The sequence below is a fragment of the Sorex fumeus genome, unplaced genomic scaffold, assembly GCF_029834395.1.
Source record: "Sorex fumeus unplaced genomic scaffold, SorFum_2.1 ptg000115l, whole genome shotgun sequence".
NCBI classification, from domain to species: Eukaryota; Metazoa; Chordata; class Mammalia; order Eulipotyphla; family Soricidae; genus Sorex; species Sorex fumeus.
The window spans coordinates 13,178,968-13,205,669 of record NW_026606172.1 but is presented as its reverse complement, the minus strand read 5'-3'; the positions used below and the strand labels follow the sequence as shown (position 1 = coordinate 13,205,669).

Genomic DNA, 26,702 nt, shown 5'->3' with positions numbered 1-26,702 from the left:
ATCAAATTATGTTTGACTTATAGCAAGATAAAGATATAGACAATTTTTTATATATATGATATATTTTTGGTTATATTGTGTTGGAGTACACGGAGCTTAGGTTTATCGGAATCGCACTCATCACAGTGCTCCCGAATCACTCCCATTACTTTGTCTGCCTGTAACCTCTTCTATGCTCTCTTCCCCAACCAATTTGTAAGGTCTCATCCTTCTTAGACACTGAAGCTGTACTGTAAGTTAATATTGTCTTTCTCCTCTCCTTATGTCTTTTGAGCAGTTTACTTTAATGCAATGTCCTTTTGTATAGATACAGGAAGGCAATTAATTAATATGCTCCGTAACTTAGGAATTGATTGACTTTGAATATTATTCACTCCTGGGCATCTGCCTTCTCAACTTAAGCCTCAGTTGCCCTCACTTCCTAGCACTCCAAGAGCAGGGTCCCGACGTGGGACTGGATGGAACCAGGGCAAGCCAGTAAGTTATGTGCTACCCTGGCATCGCGATGGGCCAGGCCAAGGTGCCACGATTCTTAACTATAAGTTAAGAGGTTGATCATAGGCATTATGTCATGATCCAATAGTAACGATGAGACTAGGGCCCTGCTGCTAGGAATAGGGAAGATATCTGGCCTGAGCACTGCAGTCTGAGATCGAGATGGCCCTAGGAGAGCAATTATATAAGCTCAAAGTATTTCTTACTGTGTCCATACGAAATGATTAATATTATGTATGCTTATATGTTGTTTGGACAAGGAGAGGAGAAACACATCCTAGAAGCAGTTTTCTGTGTGTCCTGACTAGCTTGGATGAGACTGCTTTTTTGGAGATGTAGATTCCAAGCTCTAGCAGACTGGTCTTTGTTGTGCTAATCTAAGTGCTTGTAGCTTGTGAAAAGGTGAGGCCAGGATTACTGGCCTGCGGATGTAAGGAAACAATGTATGTTTGCCGCCTCAGTGTTCTTTCTGTAACTCCTTTTGATGACATCATTATATTGCGCCCTTTAGAGGTACTATGATCTATATAAGGGAGATTTCAGGGCTCTCTGGGGGGACACGTGCACCAGAGAACCTGGGAAGATGGGGCTGAGGACAGAAGCTGAGAGAACAAAGGCGCACGTGCTCGAGGATTCCTGAGGCCTCCATGACATACATCTCTTCCATGTAATAAACGACTACTAAGACCAACTAGCTTGGCCTCGTTTCCTTCCTTCACCTGACCATCGCCATCGACCTCCCTGGAGTGGGGAAACGGCAAGACCGCCGGCCTTTTTATTTTTTGTGTGTTTACACAATATTGTGGTAGATTTGGAAATCATAGATTTGGGAATATAAGGTTATTAAGATAGTCTCATAATGTAAGGAGAGGGCATAAGCTCTTTTCTAATTAGAAAAATTGTTGCATTTTTCTCATACAGAGGAGTCTGATAAAATTTCATAGACCAAATATTTCCAAATTTATAATACTGAAAGAATTAAAATATGGTGCTCTAAAAATTAATATTGGCTAATCTTAAACTAAAACTAATAAACGGTTTTATTGCTTCTAGTCATATGTTTAGGAAGATCCATCTGAACTACGCATTAGAAAAAATTTCAGTCTTTGGAACTTTTATTGTATGAAACTTTAAGTTGAATTTTTTAAATGAGGCAAAACATATGTAATCATTTTTAAAAAAGATTTAGTTATTTTGAGGCTTGCTGTAATCTATGTAATCCCAAATCTACGTCTCTTTTTGTACAAGTGTTTGCACAAATGTTTGAAAATGTCTATTTTAAGGGTTGCAAATTCAGTGAGTTTATGATCATGGCGCCTGAAGAGGATGAGTATACGGACTGGTATGTTGATAGAGATAAATGCTCGTTAAACATCGTACTTTAATGAGTCAGTATCATCATTGTAATGCTATACTGCCACAGAAAATAGTTCCGTGTCCTCGCGGCTATCTTCCAATAAGACCAGCTAATCCAAAAGGCGACATAAAGCTTGCTGCATAAAAGTGTGGAACCTGAGACCCATTCAGTGATCATTTGTGAACTTGCCAGTCCAACTCCCCACCCCCACCCCACAAGCCATCCACTTCCTCATGAGGCTGAATGTTGCATTTCTGCAAAATAAAAAAAATCTCGGTTTTAAGTGGTGGATGCACAATAATTTAAGGAGTCAGCTTTCATTTTACAGATTTACAACAAGCAATCAAAATAGTTTACAAATTGAAAAAAAAATAAATTATTCTCCTTTAGGAGGGAGGAATGGGTAGGACATTAAATTCAAATGTGATTTTTTTTGCTCCTGGCTGTGGGAAGGAATTTGATATCAGGAAATCATCTTTATATTGGCTTTCAATACACAAGGAAAACTATTATAGTATCAAAATCTATATACCATGGTATTATAATGATAGCTTTTTTTATATCACAAAAATACATTTTAATTAGAAAACAAAAGAGCTAAATAGGCAACTTAAAGAGAAAATAATAACATGAAAGTCACATCAGATTTTTTAAGTGAAGCCTTATAATCATGAATGAAGTAAAAAGAGTTATTAAAATTATAGTATGAAAGAACCTGCAATCTAGAATACTCTAGCTGCAAGGTTACTCTAATTTGCAGGAGTGATAAAACCATTTTCAATCAATCAACAACTGAAGACTTGTGGCATCTAAACCAGCTCTGCCAGGAATATTAAATGACCTACTACAAGAGACAAATTTGTGAAGTGGCAAAAATGACTACAGTAAATGTCAATAAATTTCCTTATATAAATAACCTCTCTGAATGTCTTTATTTTAATGCTTTGAAGACTCTATCTTGGTTCCATAATTATTTCATTAATTTGTATTCTCACCTATTTTGATAACAGTTTACAGGGAATTTATCGGTTTCCAAATTCTAACACAGCTTCTTGTCTTAATGCTTTATTTAATTTGAATGCTATTTGTTCTAAAACAAGTCTGGTTGTACCTACATGTTATTTATTCTATGCCAACCTCTGTGATTATTTCCCAAACTTATGCTCTAAACCTGAGTTTATTTGTGAGTGTGTAAGTATGTCTTCTGTGGGAAGCAGAAGGTTAGGTTTTGTGTCCTGATTGATCTAGCTACTCAGCCATCTCTCAGTTTCAGCTTTTATAATGATAAATTTTTAAAGAACATTTTTCATATGAGCTGCCTAATGTTCTAACAAAAATAACAAACTCAGAATACATGTGTGACTTATACTAAAAAATAAGAAAATATATTGTGAATATCGAATCCCAGACTTTTGTTTACTTATTTATCTATGAAAACAATTGTATAGATAAAATTTTTAAATAGATTCTAAAGAAGATTAGATAAAGGGTGAGAAAAAAATTATGGTAAGCTAATAGTTTGAAGTTTTTCTATACATTAAGAGAAGAAGGCATAGCAAAACTTTTGCTGAAATATCATTACTCAGACATTGGAGATTTCTATCAACCTGTTAGGTCAAAAATAAGTTTTCAATTAGACCCATAGTCTTAGTCGATTCTTGTGATCACTGTGAGGCAGAAAGAGCCGGGAGAGCAGTTTGTTGATCTCGTGTTACAGCTTTAGGGACATTCAGCTAGAGGTGTAATAGTGATCAAAGCACAGATGCAGGACAGAGTGCCCTGATCCAAAGATGAGGAACAATACTTTTGTATCAGTGATGCCTTTAGTAAGATGATGAGATTAGAGTCATATCACAAAATATATTGAAGCCAGACATAGAACTTAACTCCCCTGTTTGAAAAGTGATGATCAAGTACGGAAAGTGAAGTTTAAGAAATTGAAAAGATAAAAATAGATCGATTTTATTGTTAATTTGTATGAAAATATAAGAAATGATAAGCTTTCCTCTTATTGATTGACCAGACTTCCATGAACTTTTGCGGTCAGCCATCTCTTGAATGATTACTAGTTATGTATGAAAAAGTATCTTTCCCAGAGAAGCGCTGGACAGAGATTTTACAATGTAGATGCAGTGACATGTGAGGTGACAATATGACAGATGGAGTCCTCTTTCATCTGTTTGCTTTTAGCATTTTGTGAACTACTTTACTGTTCTGATGCACCCAGGGAAGGAAATTTGGGGTTACTATATTTAGTTTTAACTAAATTAGACTTCATGAAATGGGTAAGTGCATGAAAAAAATTCCTGCAATGAAACCATGGATTAATGACAACACAAGAGGGGCTGTAGCGATAGCACAGAGGGTAGGGCATTTTTCTTGCACACAGCTGACCCCGGGTTTGATTCTAGCATCCTGTATGGTCCCCTGAGCACCACCAGGAGCCAGAAGTAACTCCTGTGCATTGCCAGGTGTAACTCAAAAAGAAAAAAAAATGACAACACAAGAAATGGAAGTACAGGTACACTTTAAAAATGTGATGCAAATAATAGTAGCAGCAACCGTTATCACCCCAAGACTGATCCCTTCATTAATTACTATAGTGCATTGAACAATGACTGCCTAAAAGTTTTTTAAATATTATATTCTGATCATACTGTACATATCTATGCATGTGTATGCAATTGCCTTCAAATTTTGTGTATACACGTATATAGTCATTAAATATTAGCTAATAAGAGTAAAATATCATTGTGATTGTTACAAGATATTTTTAAATAACTCATTTTATGTTGAACTCACAATTAAAACACAAACCACAAGGATTAGAAATAATAACGCTTTTATAGATAAATATATATGGATGTTTCCTATCTATAAGTGGACATTCATAAAAAGTTTAAAGGTATAAACGCCAAATGTTCAGAACTTTACACTAACAATATTAAAAAATTACAATTTACACTAACAACTTTACACTAATAATATTACCTTTCAGTGTACAAGGCATATTAACTTAGAATATTGGATTTGATGTAAAAGCAGAGACATTGTGTACAGAGCAATATCCTTGTAAGCAGATTCTGTGTTCTTATATTTGTATATGCCAATATTCTCACACTTACACTGTATGATATAGGCATAAAGGTATGCCTGAAACACATTGAACAGAATACTCACAAAGTCCTATCTTCGCTGACTATTTTCAAAGAACAGTTAATGTCAACTTTTGACTGGTTACATATTGATATGTTTTGGCAAGACCTAGCATGTAAACTGAAAGGAAACAGACCTTTTCTCCAACTATCTACATGAAAAATTAATTTATCAAAAAATTAAAAAAGAACTGATATCTCTTGAAGTTGATAGAGCTTGCGACACTAGTATAGTGGTACCTTGAACTCCCATGTAGCCTTTGTTTGTGGGTATGGTAAGGGGATTTAAGGGGGTAGTTATAAAATGGAGAGGTGGAATGTGGTCATTGGGTGAGTAAAAAAGGGATAGGTGGAAAAGTAAATATGTCTGCTAGAACATATTTAGTCATAAGAAAACCCTGAGAGAGATGATAAAATTGCCCCCTGAGATAGTGAATTTGAAAAAAAATACCAAAAAAGAAAAAAATGAATTTTGAATAAATTAGAATAATGTTCTACTGCTAGAAAAATTTCCCTGGAGGGCAATGTTGACATAAAGCAGTGGGAGAAACAAAATTTATTTTACTGTGATCATATGCTATTTATAATATCAGTCTTATATTCCACTGAAGATATCTGGCAGTTACACATAAGATTTCAGAAATCAAATGAAAGGTGAAAGAAAAGAAATGTAGAGCTAAAAACATATAATCTGGAGTTACAGAAATGTAGTTGATATTAATAAGCAAGTGACTGACAAGGCAGGAATATAATTATTATGTGTCTGGGTTTAGAAACACACATTCACACACAAACACACACATGCACACACACACACAGCCTACACTACGGTATGCTGGGGAAGCCTGAGGTATCAGGGACTGACTCAGGCAGGACCTATTGCATGCAAGACATGTGAGTTAGCTTTTGATTTTCCTTCCTAGCCTAAGAAGTATATATTTTAAGAGTAGACAACTGTTAAATTATGCTAAAAAGACAGTAAGATAAGAAGGAAAGAGAGGCAATTATGCTTAACAGTTTATAGACGGCTGGTACTCTTAGAGAGTTTCCATGGAGTTCTTGGAACCTATCTGAGTAGGATGAAAGATTATTATAAGGAAAGAGAGAAGAAAGAAAACAGTAAAGGACTCAAGAATTTTCTGAAATAGGGGCTATTGGGCAAGATGGTTTAAGAGAAAATTAACTCTTTTAAGATAGAGAATCACAGAGAATGAGAAGAATAATCTTTTAGGAAGAGATTAATGTTTTCAGAGACAGAAATATTTATTAAAAATGTACTACTTTATTACATACATGAGCACCAAGCATTCTATTATGAAATTCATTATCATGATAATTATCATTTAATTAATTTTTAGTACACCACTGTCCTCCCATTGTTCATCGATTTGCTTGAGCGGACCCAGTAACATCTCCATTTTGAAACTTGTTGTTACTGTGTTTGTCATATTGAATACATCATAGGTAGCTTGCCAGGCTTTGCCCTGGGGGCGAGATACTCTCGGTAGCTTGCCAGGCTCTCTGAGAGGGACAGAGGAATAGAACCCAGCTGGGCCGCGCTGACTGCGCGCAAGACAAATGCCCTACCACTGTGCTCTCACTCCAGCCCGATTAATTTTTATCTCCCCAAATAACACAGACTATAACAAGTTCAGTAAGTGGTGCTTTCTAGTCTAATAGCAGAGTGTAAAATAATTTTTTGAACACAGGTAATGTTTTCATTATAAAAACTCACAAACTTCTCATTCTCTCATCCTTACCCAATATAGCACTCTATGTTACTTCACCTGAAAATACAAAAAAAAAACTGGAATTTTAAGTAAGTTATGAGATATATTTGAACAATACATTTGATTTTCCCAAGGTGAGGTGTGTGCACTTGATTAAGAGGATTTTCATTAAATCCTGGAAAGGAAGAGGAACAGAAACATATGTTGCTATAGTCACAAAATGAGGAAGAAAATCACTTTCTGATATTTTAGTTTCTCTTTATATATTGCATAACATATTTGCAAGAAATGCTCAGTTTGAGTTCAATCAAAGGTGCTATGTTGAAAGGAAAGTATAATCAATAGTAATGTTAATTTTCATAATGCAAACCAATGCCATTTATCCCCCTTATCCAAATCTCAATTTCTAAGACTTCCCAATTAGTGTGTTCAGATAGACAGGCCTATTACTGCCCTCTCCCCCCACCCGCCCCCATTTAAAAGCTGAATGACTAGAAACCAGTCAAAAACACTGAGCTAGAATACCAGATTTTTTAGTTCAGAAGGTCTCCTAAGGCAGGATACAGAAAGTGAAACCTAAGGAAGTGATTCATTTTTCATTTATCACTTAAAGACTTCATCCTTCAAGAAAGTGTCAGGGAAGCAATCACAAAATAATTATCCAAACCATCTGGAAATGGTCTGCCAATAATCAAAATGGGCACTTTATTTTAACTCTCACTGCTTTATCATAATTGTTTGCACAAACAGATTTCTGGTCAAGAAAACATTCTATGTTGCAGTGTTTTGTTAGAAGACTAAGGCTTGAAGAATAAATTATTTATAGAAATAAATAACCACCAGTTTTGGAGAGATTGATATCAGCCATATAATTACAAGGTCAGATAAATCTATTGCTGTTGTAAATTTTTCTTGACAACAAATACATTAAAGTAGTAGCAACAGGAAAAATATATAGCCCATATGCATGAGGTTACTTGAAAAAAAGATTTAACTTTATGAAGTACAATATTCAAAATTAGGTGGCATGTTTTATATCAGACAATGTAGTAATGGCATTTCTAATTATTAAATGTAAAAGTACATTTCTCTGGTTTAGAAAGGTTTCATGCCAAATTTTAAATAGTAGGGTCCATTACATTACTCAATATTTTCATGTGAATTTCTTCTTTAGGCAATGAAAGGATCTTTGTTTTTCACAGACACAGACAGCATATCATCAAAATAATGAATAGCCTAAGCAAACATTTAATTTCTGTAAGTTACAAATGGAAGAAATATTAGAGATAACTGATTCCAAACTTCTCATTTTACAAACAAGAAAACTGAGACTCAAAAACTAAATGACTTGCTCAAGGTCACAAATCACGAACAGCTGTCAGAATCAGGACTAACCTAGTGAAATGTGAAAAAGTCTCTTCCTTTCCCTTTGAAACATAATCTTCTCTACTCTTCCCAAAGAACTGTTTCTCTTTCGTACCCTTCCAGTATTTCCCTATGACAAATCTCTCAGAACCTTTCTTCTCTGTCCAGAAATCCTCACGTTGCTTCCATTTTGGACCTTTCTTGCATGCTTCTCCCATATATCATTTGGTCATAGGTTGAATAAATATGCCTGTCAATGACTTTGAACCTACCTGATGCTCTCAATTGGAAAATGAGGAATGTTGGTGTAGAACTAGTCTTCTACTTTAGGAATTGAAGAACATTAATAACTAAATGTAATAGCAGAAATTTAGAGCCCAGACTCTTAATTGATGGATGAGAAAAGAGCCAACAACATTCAATGAATGGTTCAAGGAATCATTTTCAAAGACTCTGTGTGAGTTGAATTGAGACTCCACTTTTTACTATGTAGTGATTTGGGTAAGTTGCCAAAGCTCTTCGTGCTTCAGGTTTTAGCTTTATCAGGAGAATTAGAGGAAAACATAAGAATATTGATGTAAAGTGATTAGAATGAAAAAAAGCACAAAACAAATGTTAAATGTGAAGTTATTAGTCGGCATTTTTCATTCCTGCAACCAATCTGCCTTACCCATTAAAATATAACTTATTCTATTTTATTCTAATGAAATTTCTCTTGCAAAATTCACAACAAATGAACTTAACAGCAAAGTAAGTGACCTATTTTTCAATTCCATTTTTATTCAACCTCCTCAATACCTGAGACATATCTACTTCTCTGATCTTCATATTTTCTTATCTTTTGGCTGCTATGAACTCTCATGTTCCACAGAATTATATATATGTATAACTATATATAACTATATATATGTATATATATACTTTTTTCAACCCTGTGTGGAACATGAGGGTTCATAGGAATATATATATATATATATATATATATATATATATATATATATATATGGGCTGGATTGATAGCACAGCGGGTAGGGTGCTTGCCTTGCACGTGGCCGACCCGGGTTTGAGTCCTCCATCCCTCTTGGACAGCCTGGCAAGCTACCGAGAGTATCCTGCCCACACGGCAGAGCCTGGCAAGCTCCCTATGGAGTATTTGATATGCCAAAAACAGTTAACAATAAATCTCACAATGAAGAGGTTACTGGTGCCCGCTTGAGCGACTTGATGAACAATGGGGGGACAGTGCTAAAGTGCAGTGCAATATATATGTGTGTGTGTGTGTGTGTGTGTGTATTACTACTTCCCTCAATACCTTGTGATTGATATTGTACTTTACATCAAAGCTTGTAACTCTACCCAAGGTTCCAGGGCTCATGTCTTTGTTTCTTTTCTCTCTCTTATACATTCAAACACACAAACGCACAGAACATAACTTCAAATTACTTCCTATGTAATTAAATTTTAATGCAAGGAATCAGAAAACAGAATTCATTAAAACTTCCTGTAACTGATTTGCCCTTGAATTTTCTATGGTAGAAATTTTTATCTATACCACTGAAATTCTCACAAGACTTTTCAATATCTTTTTCTTCCAGAACTCCCTCAGTGTAAGCAAAATCCTATTGCTTGAGGCAGTTTTAATCTATATATGTCAGTTCAGCATGGACTCTGGAAGTGCTCTGGAATGTGTGATGAGCTAAATTGTTTCTCTAATCAATTTAGGAACTCATCGTCTTATCAACCTTGATGCTTCTTCTCATCCTCTGAGCACTATCAACCATATCAACCATCTGTTTAAATAATGCTATTTCTAACATATATTTCTTTTGGGCCAGGAGGTTCTTAGCGGTGTTGCAGAGGTAGTGGGGTGTGTATAGTTCTGCTCTCAGTCAATCAACCATCACCACTCACAAAATCAGCATATTAGGAATATTGCGTATTTTATGTACTATAAAAAATAAAAACAACATCCTGGAATAAAGAAGATTAGTAAGAGCCACAGAACAATAGCACTTTCACTCAGGACTCGCAAGTCAAAACCAGACTGTCATTTCCCAATAATGGACTTTTAAGTTACGTTGCTTAACCTCCCTGTGCCTCATATTCTTCATCTGTCAGTGGATAAAAATGTCCTACCTGAATTGAGAATTTTAAATATATTTAAATAGATTAGCTATTACAAAAGAGCCTGGCTCAGAATGGACACTAAATGAAATGAATAAATTGTATATTTTTGACAATTTGCCATTCAAAAGAATACACTTTTGGCTTTTCTCTTTAATTAAGCTTTTATCTGTTATGGAATCATTCACTGCCAAATTCCTGTTAGTTTTGATCCTAGAAAAGGATCTTAAAATACTTTTCCTTACATTATTTAGTTCTTTTTAGTGCAATTTGATGAATAAAGATATGTCACCTCTGAATTCTCTTTAGTTTTTCCAGTTAAGCACACACTCTATGTCACTCATTTATTATCCAAAAAGCAAAATATGTAAAAATTATTGACTAATTGTATATCTAAACAAAAATTTTAAAAAATGAACTCTACTAAAACCATTTCAACATATGTAAAGACATAATAAGTCACATGTTTGAATCTACATGAATCAATGTGGCTATGGATTTAGAGCTACAAATATATTACTATTGACTGCAGTGTAAAATTTGGCTAAGATGTCATCTTAACATCATGAATCATAATCTTAGTGCCTTTAAAAGTAAATAGAATAAGCTTCAAAACTCACACAGTATAGACAAAATGTTACTTGCATATATTCTCAATAGGATATTTGCATTTTTCTCCATGGAGAAAACCACCTCAAGTATTGCAATAAAGTAGCAAATTTAATTTCTACTCACTAGTGGCAACTATTTTGCTAATCACATAACCAAATGGCTTTGCTGATTTACAAACTATCCCTGAGTATTATGTTTTTCATTTAAAAAATAAAACAGAAACCTTTTAGTCCTACCCTAAGGAACATTTTAGTTTTTATTATTAATTAAATTGTTTTCCTATGGTGTACACTCAATAAAATTTTAATGGCACAAACACTGTTTTATAGATATGAAAGTACAATTTTTTTCATGGAAGAATTTACTTCTCCTAATGAGGGAATTAATCTATCCCACAGACAAGATATATGTATTCTTTTTCTTTCTTTCTTTCTTTCTTTCTTTCTTTCTTTCTTTCTTTCTTTCTTTCTTTCTTTCTTTCTTCTTTTTTTGGGGGGGTCACACCCAGCAGTTCTTGGGGCTTTACTCCTTTCACTGTGTTGAGGGATAAGTGATGGCAGTCCTTGGTGCGACCATATGTGGTCCTGGGTTTGATCCAGGTGAATGGCATAAAGGGCCAGCATCCTGCCTGCTATCCTATCTCTCTGACCCTAAGATATAGACAACTAGAATAATTGTATGAGAAGTCATGTTTCTAGTGAGAAAGGGAATAGGACCTCAGGTCACTCATGAAGAGTTTATGCATTGAGCCTGTGAGACTGTGCTCTTGTAGCTCTTCTGAGTAAGCCAGGGATAGTGAAATGTGAGATACTTTAAACATGCTTATTTATCCTCATTGTTTTTGTTTGTTTTGGTGTTGGGCCACACTGGCAGTTTTCAGGATTTACTTTCGCAGGGCTCAGGAGATCGTGCTTGGTGTTGGGGATTGAACTCCAGTTGGCTGGATGCAAGGCAAATGATCTACCCATTATACTGTCACTTCAGCCCTGGTAAACATATTAATATATGAACATATGAGTTTCTTCAAAAGGATTATTTTTTCTCTCTTTCACTTGAACCTGTCCAGTTGAGGCTTTGTTCTATCTCTAGATAGAACAATTTCAAACACTAACATAAAACTGACTCTGAGGCCTGTCATGATCTGTTTCCTTCTTCAATTTAGCAGTGATCCCTAGAACAAGATCTTGCCACACAGACCTCGGGGAACACTGACCTCTGGGAAAACTTCCCTGATAAAGCCAGGAAATCTTGAAAGCCAACATTTTCCATGGGCTTTGTCTTGATTTTGGAACTCTTCTCCATCAGAGAGAAGTACAGCTTGCTCCTTTCAGATCTATTAATATGTTCAATGAATATATACAGATTAGATTTTTTTAAAAATTGAAGGTGGTTATGTATATTCTGGCCTATACACATTTACCTATGAAGACTTCCAGAACACTTTAAATTACTTATAAAGTGAAAATGACCACATAGCTAACACTCTATAAAATTTGCCTTAAAAATTTCAAAGTTGTTTTTAGTAGGAAAAGAAAAAAAATGATGCTTTCAGGTTGACAGAGAGCCTGGACTGCAGTGAGCAGAAATGAAAGGTGTTTCATATTTTCCACCTGTTTATATTTTCATTTTCTTCATTTATAACATTACATGGCTCTGATGATGAAATACCTTGACAATGTCCTTTATTCTTGAAATTGTGATATACTTTTTACAGGTGTTTTTTAAACATGATCCAAAAATGCCATTAGAGACCTTGCTTGCATTCTGATTCACTCACAGCAGATCCTTGTGTACCCAAGCAGATGCCATGCACTTAAATTTATTGGGTGGACCTTTACTCAAGCTTTAAATTTAATTGCTTATTCAGAAAAGAGTGTTGCGTGCTGATAAGTTCCCTGGATTATGTCACCAAATGTAAGGTTGTTTCAAAATAAAGTAAATGTGAGTTCTCAACCAGACTACTAAGATAGAAAAAAATTTTTCATTATTTCCTATATATATGAAATATTAAACTTTTTCCACATGATATCATTTTTATTATTTTTATATTTTCATTATTTATTACTGTTTTTCATTATTCCTAGATTTCTATATCAGTCCTATATTCATTATTTCTATATATTTTGATAATTATAGATTTTATATTATTTATATTTATATATTTATAATAATCACACATTGTAATTATATTTGATGGGCTGGAGAAATTTTAATGACTAAAATTATGCAAATTGTTTATTAAAGAAATTATTTCCTATTTGCTTGAGCGGGCCCAGTAACGTCTCCATTGGAGACTTTGTTGTTACTGTGTCTGGCATATCGAATACTCTCGGTAGCTTGCCGGGCTCTCCGAGAGGGGCGGAGGAATCGAACTCGGGTGGGTCGGCCATGTTGGCCGCTTGTAAGGCAAACGCCCTACCTGCTGTGCTATCGCTTCAGCCTATTTAGACTGGGAAGGGGCAGATGGTAGTACAATTGAAATTAAGGAGGACATAGCGTAGTTGGATATTAGTATTTTGGTTATGAGTTCAATACAGCAAAATATGTTGAAGAAGTAAAATACTTCTAGAAACAATAGATTTGTAGAATGGACGTTTACAAACTCAATACACAAAAATTCATAGCTTCCCTACAAGAAAATAATGAAAAAGAGGAAAGTGATATTAGAAAAAATAACTATCTGATTCACAATTCTGCCACAAAAAAATCAAGTACCTTAAATCAACTTAACTAATGAGGTAAAGGATCTGTACAAAGAACACTACAAAACCCCATTTCAAGAAATAAAAGAGGACACGAGAAAATAGAGACACATCCCTAACGGATTGAGAGAAGTAATATTGTCAAAATTGCAATACTCCCCAAAGTATTATACAGATTCAATGTAGTACTTGTAAGAATACCCATGATCAAAAAAAAAAGATCAAAAAATTCTGAAATTCATATGGAACAATAAACCCCCATGAATAGCTAAAGCAATCCTTGGGGAAAAAGAAGATGGGAGGCATCTCCTTCCCCGAGTTCAAACTGTACTATAAAGAGGTAGTAATTTAAACAACATGGTATTGGTATAAGGACAGACCTACAGACCAATGGAAGAGAGTTGAATATCTTGACTTAGACCCTCAAATATATGATCACTTAATGTTTGATAAAAGGGCAAAAAATATGAAGTGGAGCAAGGAGAATCTCTTTTGTCCTTCAACATTTGCCAGTACTTAGTGTTAGAGAGGTAGAATAGTGGGTGAGGCACTTGCCTTTGACGCACTAAACCTGGGTTTGATTACCAGCAACACTTATGGCCCTCACGGGCCATGTAGAGTATCTCTGAGCTCAGAACTAGAAGTCAACCCTGAGCATAACTGAGTATGACTCCCCAGAACAAAAACAAAACAAAATTCTAAAACATCTCTATATTCTAGAACATCCTGAAATGTGTCTATACCTTCACTGCCTTCTTTATTCATTTTATTCATTAAAATTTATTTTTTCTGAATTTTCTTCAGTATTCCTTTACTTCCTTTTTGGGGTACATTTACCTATTGTAAAAAAGAGTATAATGAAAGCAACATGCACTCAGAAAAACAGATATGTTCAAGACAAAAATGATAGAAGCATGTGCAAAAGACAAAGAGACATTTCGACAAGCAAAATATAATATTAATTTTTGTTATATCAGTAATGCTCATTATATCAAGTCACTAATATTTGAACACATTATGACAACATTTTATGAGAATCTTCACAACTAGTGGGCCATAAAATATTATTACTTCCATTTAACACATCAAGTTAGACATCCAGAGAGAGATTGCTCTAGTTCTCACAACCTATAGGAGGAAAAATTGTCTTTGGATCTCACTGTATCCTCTCTCCAGGATGGATCTCTGCATTTATAAATTCCATGTGATTTAATTTTTAAAAATATATTAGGGGCTTCCTGACTCCTTGTTTCAAAGTTTAATTCAAGCTTCGACATTGTTTTACTCTAAATCATGTACTATTTTTTATGTGAAAATAATGTTGGTAATTATTTTTGAGTGATAAAAAATTTCTGGAAAACCTTATCATCTTCTTCCCATAATCTTCGCTCAGTTTACCACACTATTCAATGATGATACAACTATACATGCTTTAGATTAATGGGCTGCCAAGAGGTCTTTGAATTATCATTCATTCTTTCTTCATCCATTTATCTGTTATACAGTCGTAGCACCAAGTCCTCTATCTATTTTCCTGTGATTTGATAAATGTTTCTATAAAACTGTATACTTTAATGTTAATAATTGTTTTATATATTTTCCTGCTGAAAATCAAAGATGAACAAAGAATGCACTACTTTTGAGCTTGGTCAGCATTTTCTTACATAATTAAACCACACCAAACCAAGAGACAAAAGTGTGAACATCTTAATAGTAAGAGTGTTAAAGAGATTTATTTTAATAAATGCAATTACCTTGGCAGAGGTTTTGGACAAGTTTCATCAGTGATATATTTGTCACTGCATTTCCAAGGGCCCACTGTTCTATTTCATTGCACAGTTCAAACGTAAATGAATCCTAGCACATAAAATACTTGACACTCCTGTAATTTAACAAGTTCAAATGGCAAATAATAGATAGTTTCCAAGGAGGGGTAGCAAACGTTAAAATTTTAAATGTGTATGTTTCAAGAGAACAAGCTTTCAAAAATATTATACTAATAATTTGGTTTTACTATACCTTTGGGCTACATTTTATTACTTCAAATCTCTAATTTTAACATCAAAGTCAATTGGAAAAATAGCAACCAACCGACAGAGCTAAGCTACGGAACAAATTTGTTGGTTCACATTTATAGCATGAGAAAAACTTTATACACTCCTCCCTTTTTGCAGTCTATTCCTACCTTTCCAAGAAACTTGTTACAACCAAACATATTTCACTCTTTATAGTTACTTGTTACAACCAAACATATTTCACTCATTATAGTTAACAATAACAATGCCCAAGTCAGGATGAATGCTGATTGACCAAAAGTGAGATTGCAGACATACATCCTATTCATCCTATTATTTTTGTCACCTGTCATTATAAATTTTATAATACTTATATACATTTTAATTCCTTCACACTTTTCAAAATTGAAGCATAATTATTGTTGCTTTTTATTACTTTGAAATCTTGCCTCTGCAGAATTTTAACCTTTCAATACGGATGATTTGAGGATGGATTACCTGGGAAATTGCATTTCTATTCATGTGTGTGACAGCTGAATTCAGCTGTTTTCTCAATCATCTCTGCAACAGCTGAGTGCTTTCTCCTGGTCCCCAGATTTGAGACTTAGGGAATTTGAAGCAACAAAGTTACAACTCTTCATCTGCTATAGATTTAAGTTATTGACCTTTCTGACACACCAAAAATATCATCTTACCTAAATAACTGTTGTCTTTTCTATAAATAGATGCATGTATTATCACAAATAACACCACTCCTATTTTTTATTAGAGGACCCTGAAATACAAATCACAAAATAGAGAAATACAAGTCCAAGTCTTTAAAAAATAGCTAATTATAAGTAATTATATATTATCATTAGAAATAATTATATATTAGCTGTCATTTGCTGGTTGAAGTCATCCTCAGGCTACCAGCACAGCTATCAAGAGAAACCAATGAAGTACAGTTGCTTTTAGTTGCTTTAGTCCTAGGGTTACTTAGGAGTAGATTAAATCATTACCTATCATCCACTGAAGGAGGCTCATATTCTGCAAACAGTCGAACATGGTTTTCTGCAAATCAACTAGTAACACAAACAGAAGCCACATAGGAAGAACAGGCTGTGTTGCCTTAGTGCAAAGGCCAATGATATGATATTAATATTTTCATTATTTATAAGGAATATGCTTACCATGGCCATGTAATGATAATATGATACATTGTATTATTCATGGCATATGAATTATCATGGATGTGAGAGACAAGAAATTTGTATTTGGAGGATGTCAGTGTTATATTTTGTACTCAACAATTTGAACCCTTTATTGGCAGGGGGTTGGAGCTATAGCACATCAGGTAGGGCATTTGCCTTGCACGCAGCCAACCCAGGTTCGAATCAAGAGTACCAAGAGTACCAAGAGTACCCCGCCTGCATGGCAGAGCCTGGCAAGCTCCCCGTGGTGTATTCGATATGTCAAAAGCAGTAACAACAAACCTCACAATGGAGATGTTACTGGTGCCCGCTCAAGAAAATCGATGAATGGGAGGACACTGCTACAATGCTACAGTGCTATGATACATTGAAATTATTGCTATAATTCACTAAGTATAATTTAGTAAATAATTGGTAACAACTTCAGTTCAATCAATATTATTTTAAAGCAACAAAAATACATATGGATAATTTTTCAGTTAATTTTTTGCTTTGTTAGAAATTCCCCATCTTTTCATATGTTAAGAACTATGAAAGAAGAGCTAAAAAGTGTATGTGGAAATACTATTCTCTTGCAAAATTTTGAATCTCATGGTGACATCAATAACATGACAGATAAAACAAAATTAGAGAAAGAAGAATGGCAGTTAGGTCTTTTTAAAAACTTGAAAAAAAATGATTTCTAAATGATTCCCAGGCATTTCTAAAGGATCCTGTCCTGAATAATTTCAATATTTCACAAATTTTCTAACAAGAAACACTTGACCTGTGAACAACAGAAGAAAAGAAACAGATGGTTCCAAATATACCATAAACTGTATCAACATGTTCAGATGGTAAGGCAAAATAATAAATGCATTATAGATACTTAAAAGCAATATTGCATATTTGTGAAGGATAGTCCTCGTCCTCCCCCACCCTCACATAGAAGTTTTGAATGCCTTAAAAGAAAAATTTGAGAATGGCTTCATACAACTGAGAACAAGGGTTGGGGCTAGGGGTTGAATAGAATGGATACTCGAATAGAGGCTGAGGGAAGTTGTTCACTCTGGTGAAGGGTGTGATGTTGGAACATTGTATTCACGAAATCCTATCATGAATAGTATTGAGAATCACTGTGCCTCAAATAAAATAGCAACAATAAAGAAGTTGCAGTTTTCATGTATCTTGAAGTTGTGGAGGGCTTGTAAGGGAATGGAATTGAGATCTGGAGATAGTACAGCAGGCAAGCACCTGTTTTGCAAAAAGCTGTCCAGGAATTGGGTCTTCGTCAACATATATGGGTCCCTAAGCATCACAAGGGCTGGAGTGATAGCACAGCGATAGGGCGTTTGCCTTGCACGCAGCCAACATGGCCAAACCGAGTTCAATTCCTCCGCCCCTCTTGGAGAGCCCGGCAAGCTACCGAGAGTATCTTGCCCGCACGGCGGAGCCTGGGAAGCTCCCCGTGATGTATTCGATATGCCAAACACAGTAACAACAAAGTCTCCAATGGAGACGTTACTGGGCCCGCTCGAGCAAATCGATGATCAACGAGAGGGCCTTTACTTTTACTTTTAAGCACCACAAGAAATCATCCCTAAGCTCAAAGCCATAACCATTACGTGGTGTGTCCCACAAACTACACCAAACCAAATCAAAGTGGATTTACTGAAGTATCTAGTGTTTTAGATTATAAATGGAGCATAAGAATTTAGTTCTTTTACAGTGCAGTAATGAAGGTTTTGAAAATTTCTGATTAAAGTTTAAATATCGATTGGGAGGTACACACATGAATCAGCCAAAATATATTTGCTATCTGAAATTACAGAATGGAAAGTACTAGATGGATGTTTATATCCCTCATGTAGCAATTCATGATGGCAATAAATGAATGTGATGTACGAATTTACAGATTGGAGATTGGAGTCTTGTCTGGAAATAATATTTGAAATCTTATCTTCTACAATAAAATTCTCCCTATATAGAGTTTTTAAAATAATTATATAAATTTATGACACCTCTTATATAGAATACTACCTCCATAAATCTGAAGAACAGCTATTATCTCTTCATTAATATTGTCTCTAAGAAAGTATACATTCTTTATTTTATTTGACATTGAGTTTCTCTGTGTTCTTCCCTGCATAGACCATGTATATGACATGTTATTTTTAACAGTAGACTCTAGAAGAGTCTACTACAATAATTATCTTAGTTATTTTCTGGCTTTATTTTACTTAGAAAAATATAAAATTAGTAATAATAACCAAATTATATGAAATATTTTACTTAATTTTATTTAAATTTATCATTATTATTTTTCTTTTCTCAGGTACTACTTGTCTGTGCTCAGGGCTTATTCCTGGCTTAGCACTCAGGTATTACTCCTGGTGCTTAGGGAAATATGTGGGCTGCTGTGAATTAAACGCAGGTCAGTCGTGTTAGTGCCTTGTCTTTTGTACTATTTCTCAGGCCCAATATTACGTTTCATCAATACATTGTTACTTTATTTAAATGTTAATATAGTTAGGTTTCAATTGAATAAGTTATTTAAAGTTTGAAGATAAAACTTACTATAAATCAATATAAAATAATATCTTAATCTATTTTTGTTTATAGTAATCAGTGTATTAACAATGTTATATCTTATTTGCCTTGTCAAATGGTTGAGATTAATGGAATCTTATCACCAAAAGTATATCTGTAATTATCTGAAGGATCAAATCTATATGGGCAGACCATATTTCATCAATTTTTACTTTTTGTACTGTCAAGTACAACTATTTAACAATTAAGTATGCATTTATGAATAATTAAACAATTAAGTATGCATGTATATGTATATGTCACAAGTTTCTAATCCTCACAAGAGTCTATGGTATTGATATTGGAATTACTTGATATCACAAATTATCTCCATGTAACTGAGCAAATCTAGTAAATGTTTATGTTCTGACTGATCTATTAACCAACAATTTCCCCATCTTCTTCTGTCTCCTTATGCTTCTCTAATTACTGAAAGACAACAAGATCAAAATTAGAAATTTCAAATTGAATGGCATTAACTGCTCAAATTAAAGAGTTATAGGTTATTCATTAGAAATAAAAAGAGAAATTATTAAGCTGAGTAAGGAATGCATGCCCAAAACTGAGACAGGCTGAAAGCTAGATCTCTGTGCCAACAGCCAGCTAAGTTATGTTTGAGGATATGTTTGAAGGAAATTAAAAGTGCTATTCCATTTGAGAACACACATGGTAAAATAAAAGGCTTCTTGCTGGACATATGGAAAAAATATTAGTAATCTAGATAGAGGATAAAGACAGCCCATCTTTTAAACCAAAGTCTAGTTATTCAGAGATTGATTCAAGAATTGGTAGAGAATAAGCCAAATCCATAAAGTCAAGGTGGAAATTGAAGTAGGAACTGCTAATATTGTAAATGAATAAAATTATCCATAATAATCAAGTTTGATTATCCAGTGGATAATGAGTGAAGGTAGTTCCTAAGCAACAGAATTCCAATTTAGGTCAAACAATGGCCTAACATTAAAAAACAACTCTCATTTATCTCATTTATCTTTTCAAAAATTTTCAAGATTTTTAGAATTATGCTAAATATACTTTGCCAATGTATGATACATGGAATAAGGCCTGTATAAAATAATACCTGTTTACAAGATTGTTACTAAATGTTTTAAACCTACTCTTTGGATTATTGAGCAAAAAGGTTTTATCTAAGATATCACTTCTTATTGTTTATGCACATAGTACTTCAATAGCTCTGATGAAGATGTATGAAAAGATTAATGTTTACAAGTTCTGCTAACATAATATCCTTTCTAAAGCTCATGTATCAAGGAAAAATTTCAACTTTCTATTCTGATTATTGAATACGTATATTTCTTTTTTTTAAACTTTTATTAGTGAGACACCATGAGGTATAGTTGTAGACTTTCAAATTTTGTGCTTGGGTTTCAATTATACAAAGATCAAATACCCATCCCTCCACCAGTGCCCATTTCCCACCACCATGAATCCCAGTATCCCTCCCAACCCCCATGTCCCCCATCCCACCCTGCCTCTGTGGCAGGGTATTCCCCTGTGTTCTCTCTCTCCTTTTGGGTGTTGTGGTTTGCAAAAGAGGCATTGAGTGGCAATAATGTTTAGTATATAGTCTACTTTCAGCATGCTTCTCCCATCCTGGGAGGATCCTCCCAACACCCTTTATTTGGATACATGTTTCTTAAGACTATAAATTCCATAAAGTGTGGTATCTATGATATATCTGGTAAAAATAAATTGAAAAACTTTCAAAATGAGGTTAAAGAGAGGTCAGGGATTAAGGTGCTTGCTTTATATATGGATCCATTTGGATTAGCACCAGCACCAATATGGTAGACAGAGGACCAACACGATTGATCCCTGAGCACAGAGCCAGCAGTAAATCCAAGGAATAGCTGGTGTGATTTAAGAACCAACCAACCAACCAATGAATAAAACATCTTTGGCAAAGAATTCACCATTCTACATGACATTGAGGATATTTGTGATTCAGGAAAGATCAAGTATCAGTACTTGGATGAAGTTGACTAAGTTGACTGCAACTTTCTTGGTCAACTCTAGAGATTCCTGGCCGTTGAGGGGGAGAAATTACATGGTGGGGAAATATTAAGAGAGAATTTAACAGCATCTAAAATTGAGAGGATTGACTTCAGTTTTGAAGAATTTGCTGTTCAATAAGATATGCTTTGAGTCAACACTTGATAAAAGATTCTATCATATTGAAAAACATCATGTTCTTTTAATGTAAAAAATTGCCACACCCACCCCAATTTTTACCACCAGGCATTCTAGTATGTCTACAATAATATATAAGGTAAGATCCTCCAGCAGCAAAATATCTATCTATGAATCACTAAGGGTCAAATTACAGCAATAAAATACAGTAACAACAAAGTCTCCAATAGAGACATTACTGGGCCCACTCGAGCAAATCGATGAACAACGGAAGGACAGTGACAGTGACAGTGAATGTACTTATAGACAAAATGCTATTTAAAACTAAAAATTGCATTTGCAAAAATAACTTTCATATGTGCTGGCAAACAAAAATTACGTGAATTACAGTAGGTGGTCTGGAACTGAATTTGCAATATCTATGAATTCTATGGCTGTATACGCATTGTGTACATGACCCAGTGTTCCTACAAATAAATATGGTTAATATTTTTCCTAATATGTTTCTTTAAAGTAAAAGAGATAAATGGGACTGGAGAGATTGCACTGCAAATAGAGTGCTTATTTTGCTAGTAGTCGATCTATATTTGAACCCCAGCTTCACTAGGGTCTCCCAAGCTCACCAGGAGTGATCTCTGAGTAAGAGCCCTGAGCAGTGCCAAGTATGAACCAAACCAAACAAAGAAAATCTCAACACAATGATTGTAATTTTAAAGAATCTTTATTTTGAAAGACTTAATAATTTTGATTTCAAGGCCACAACCAGTGGTAGTCAGGAGCTACTCCCATCTTCTGGAACTTAGTGTCTTAAGGATCTATGTGGTGTCAAACATCAAATCCAAGTTACCAGAAATTAAAACCTGGATTCCAGTCTATTGATCTATCTCTCTAGTTTCAAGATTTATTGTAATCACATACATTGTTCAAATAAATAAATAAATTAAAGAGTATTTACTGAATAAGAGTATTGATGAATTCTTCATTAAAGCAAAGAAGCAATAACAAAAACATAGTTTTTGCCTTCTTAAAGTTTATTTCTATTGGTGGAGAAATAGCATACAAAATTTAGTTTAAATATGTTTTCAAGTAATGGATATGAAATACCATGAATTGTAACTCTAGGCAAGCTAAAATCATACAGGTATTATGGAATGGAGACTTTTCAATGAAGTTCAATTTCTAGAGAAAAAGTGATGAAGTTTAGACTTTGGGGAGGGATGAATTTCTCTTTTAGAATTATCATATTAGGACATGAGATTTTGACTTAATTGTTTCAGTTTAGTTATGTAGAGCATTGTATATATAGACCAAAATGGTCAATTAAAGAATAAATTATTTATTATTTTGAGTATTAGTAATATTGGACATTAGGCATGCTTTCCTGAAACATCCATAGGAAAAATGAGGGATTAAAGAACTGAGAAGAAGATAGAGAAGAGAGCACCAAATGAAGGGTGTTTTGAGGACCCTCCCAGGGTGGGTAAAGCATGCTAAAAAGTAGTCTATAGACCAAACATGATTGCCACTCAATGCCTCTCTTGCAAAACACAGTACCCAAAAGAAGAGAGAGAGAACAAGGGGGAATACCCTGCCACAGAGGCAGGGTGGGACGGGGGGGGATGGGGGGTGGGGGGGATGCTGGGACCCGTGGTGATGGATGACGGGCACTGGTGGAGGGATGGGCACTTGATCATTGTATAACTGAAACCCAAGCACAAAATTTGTAAGCCTATAACTGTACCTCATGGTGTTTCACTAATAAAAAAAGAAAAAAAATAAAGAACTGAGAAGAAACAGAAATTAAAGAAGAGGTAGGAATATAAAAGACTCATAACTGGTTTTACAAACTCAATTGGTACTGAACAAGATCTTTTTCAGATTATATAGCTTCCAGCTTCCAACTCCCACTGAAGTTAGTTAAAAAAAGAAGTGTAAATGGGTCAAACATATGATTAAAACAAAACTCGTAAGCTTAGTAATAAGTTCTAAGTTAACTTTGGATATTCTGACAAAACCCAGTAAAATAATAGTATTATCAGGTTTCCTCAGAACGGGATATTTAGAAATCACCAAACACATTTTAGGGTCCAGGAATATGCCTTGTTTTTAAAGAAAGTATGGAGAAGTGAATTATTTCTCATCAAATGTGAATAGGGGATTATGTTTACAATGAACTTTAAATGCAAAGATGCATTTCAAGTAAATCTTTCTACCTATCATGGTGTGGGGGTGGTAAGAAGAAGAAAAGGCAGTGGCTAGATCTGACCAATAAGCTTAGAGAGAATCAAACTTCAAATTCATTTTACTCTTTTCTCATGATAACAAAAAGATATTCCATTTTAAAACTAAAATAGTAGTTTAAACACTGAACACCTTAATTATATAAATATATTAGAAGTCCTGAAACTGTGGATGCTTTCATTTTCCAGAGAGAATAAAGAAATGACTTGTAGTAATTATTGGTTATTTCTAAAATTTTTGTTAACTAAGAAAAAAATTCCTAGATGCAATGGATTTTAGTAATAGACAAGGGATTCTATAGTACATTAAAATACAATATTTATATTATGTAGAAGAAATAATGTTAAATGACATAGAGAGACTTGGAAGCTACCTGTTCAAAGTCTTGACAAGTATCAGGAATTTTAAGAGTTAACTACAAAAGCCAGGCAAAAGTATTGCAATGAAACCCAGAACAATATTGCAGATGTGTGGAGTTTAAAGTAGTTGCAGCCCATTTATTCTGCATGCATATTTAATGTGTAAAATTATTTTTGCGTCTTAAAACAACCTCTTAGTAATACTGAAAACTGCAAACCTAGGCAGATCCGGTGCATGCCCAAATCTAAAGAAGAAAGAAATATACCCAAATTAAAAAAGAAAAAAAAACAATTCCTGGTTACTCACGATTCTTTTCACCTCTCCACCTTGACCCAGCTTTCATTCTGCTTGAGGCACCAACAGGAGAAGTTATTTCTGCCATCCAGAGCAGCAGTATCAGTAACAAGACAGCCATGCCAGGTAAAAATAACCTCTACGGAGAGTCCTGTCACAGACGAACCTGAAGGCTTTTACTGGATATGGAAACCTGGAGCCAATCCTTTCATATTATTCGGAATAGATACAAAAAAAGCTGTTTTCCTCATACATTCTCCAAAGGCAGGTGTATAGCATCAGGGTTTTCCATTTGAATCATCCAAGGAATGTTAAAAAATATTAGGAGGGATGTAAAAACCTTCCTCTATACATAAGCAAAATGTCAGGAGAGATAAGCTGACACTTTTCTCTGCCTTCTCTATAGCTATGAGTTCCTAACCTGCTCCTGCCAACTCTCACTTCTTCCAAATGTTTGTCAACATTTTTCATCACACAGTAGCAGGGAAAAGCTGATATTTCAGTATTTTCCCACCTACCCATTCTGTACCACAGATTATAGTACTTGACGAACCTGAATATTTAATTTTGGCACTGGAAACACACCTCATTTCAAACAGAGGTGGTTGTTAAGGAAAGAAAAAAATCCCACTTCTTCTTAAAGCTTGATCTAACGTCTTGGAGAAGAGATTCGATGTATAAATATCCACTGCTAAGATATGATAAAAATACCTCTGGAAAAAAAGGGAGTGGTAAACAATCATCTATCCTACTTAGATGTACTGAGCAATTTTTATACTCGGAGAATAATTTAAAAAGACAGTCTGCCAAAAATATCCTAAATCCATGAAGCAGGGGAAATTTAACATACATTGCACATTCAAGGATCACTGGTTTTGCATTGCATTATAAACACTTGTTTGCTTTGTAAATGCATGTTGGTATATTCCATTTTATCTCTCCAGTTTCCTACATAATGGTTTTCATCACCATGAGCTGAGCAGTCTTTTTTTTTCTGTTTTACAAAATAAGACTTCTCTGTTTCACAATTAAGTATATTTTCTGATGAATAAATTAAGGCATTTTCTTGATTCGTTGGAATCACATTATGACATTTTAAGAATTGTGTCTTCATATTGGCACCTAATCAATTTTTAATAATATAAATAATGTTATGTTTCTAAGAATATTTTAGAGTAATTACATGCATAGATATATATTAGAAGTGCAAGAAAACCATTTCAGAATATTGCTGAAGACATAATAATATGCTATAGTATGTCCTACTTTTACAGTGAAATTGTTCACACCACTGCCAAAACAAATCTCTAAAACTCATACCTGGGGGGCTGGAGCAAAAGCACAGCGAGTAGGGTGTTTGCCTTGCATGCAGCCGACCCGGGTTCGATTCCCAGCATTCCATATGGTTCCCCGAGCACCGCCAGGAGTAATTCCTGAGTGCATGAGCCAGATGCAACCCCTGTGCATCTCCAGATGTGACCCAAAAAGAAAAAAGAAAACCAACTGTTTAAAACTCATACCTGGAAATGAAATGTTTACTGTTAATCTCCTCTGCTGCAAAAGAGAGGGGGAATGGGCTACACAGGCCCAAGTATAAAGATTTGCTCGATTTGCTCCAGCGGGCCCAGTAACGTCTCCATTGGAGACTTTGTTGTTACTGTGTCTGGCATACCGAATACGTCGCGGGGAGCTTGCCAGGCTCTGCCGTGCGGGCGAGATACTCTCGGTAGCTTGCCGGGCTCTCCAAGAGGGGCGGAGGAATCGAACTCGGGTCGGCCATGTTGGCTGCGTGCAAGGCAAATGCCCTACCACTGTGCTATCGCTCCAGCCCTACTTACTACTTCAAAGTATAAAGATAAATTGGAGAAAAGAAGCCTGAGAATTCATGTAGGGATGATGTGGATTATGGGTTTGTGCTCAGAGAAAACCCAAGAAAGGTGATTTTTGCCATTCAAATTCAGTCAAATGCAGCCTTGCAGGTTGCCAAATTTTCAGATTTTAAAGAGAAGTAATAAGTTCAGTGCTTTATAAGGAATTTCCTAATTTTTTAGGCAAAAGAAAAAGAAGTCTCACTTCTTAATTATTCATTTGAGGCAGAACATTGTAAATTTGGTGCCAGTTTAACATTTCCAGGCTCTTCGATTCAAGAAATGTTCTTGAAAGACTATAATGTATCACATGTCATATCAATATTAAATATTCATAAGGTAAGCTAATAGGTCAAATGGGGAGAATCTATACTAGTAATTTTTCATATGGCATGTTGAATGTAATGAGAATGTAAGTGCAGTAATCACACAGGGAAAAAGCTCAAGTTCTCTGGGCCAGCAGAATGCTTTT

At 34.7% G+C, this 26,702-nt stretch overlaps 1 protein-coding gene across 1 annotated transcript in view; it reads right to left on the bottom strand.

Moving 5' to 3' along the window:
• ROBO1 (roundabout guidance receptor 1) overlaps positions 1–24,859 on the bottom strand; it is an 839,320-nt gene extending 814,461 nt beyond the window's left edge. The window contains exon 1 of the mRNA XM_056135441.1: positions 24,375–24,859. Within this exon, the coding sequence (XP_055991416.1) occupies positions 24,375–24,483 (109 nt within the window). The 5' untranslated portion in view covers positions 24,484–24,859. The remainder of the gene's footprint in view (positions 1–24,374) is intronic.
• Positions 24,860–26,702: the final 1,843 nt, after the last annotated feature.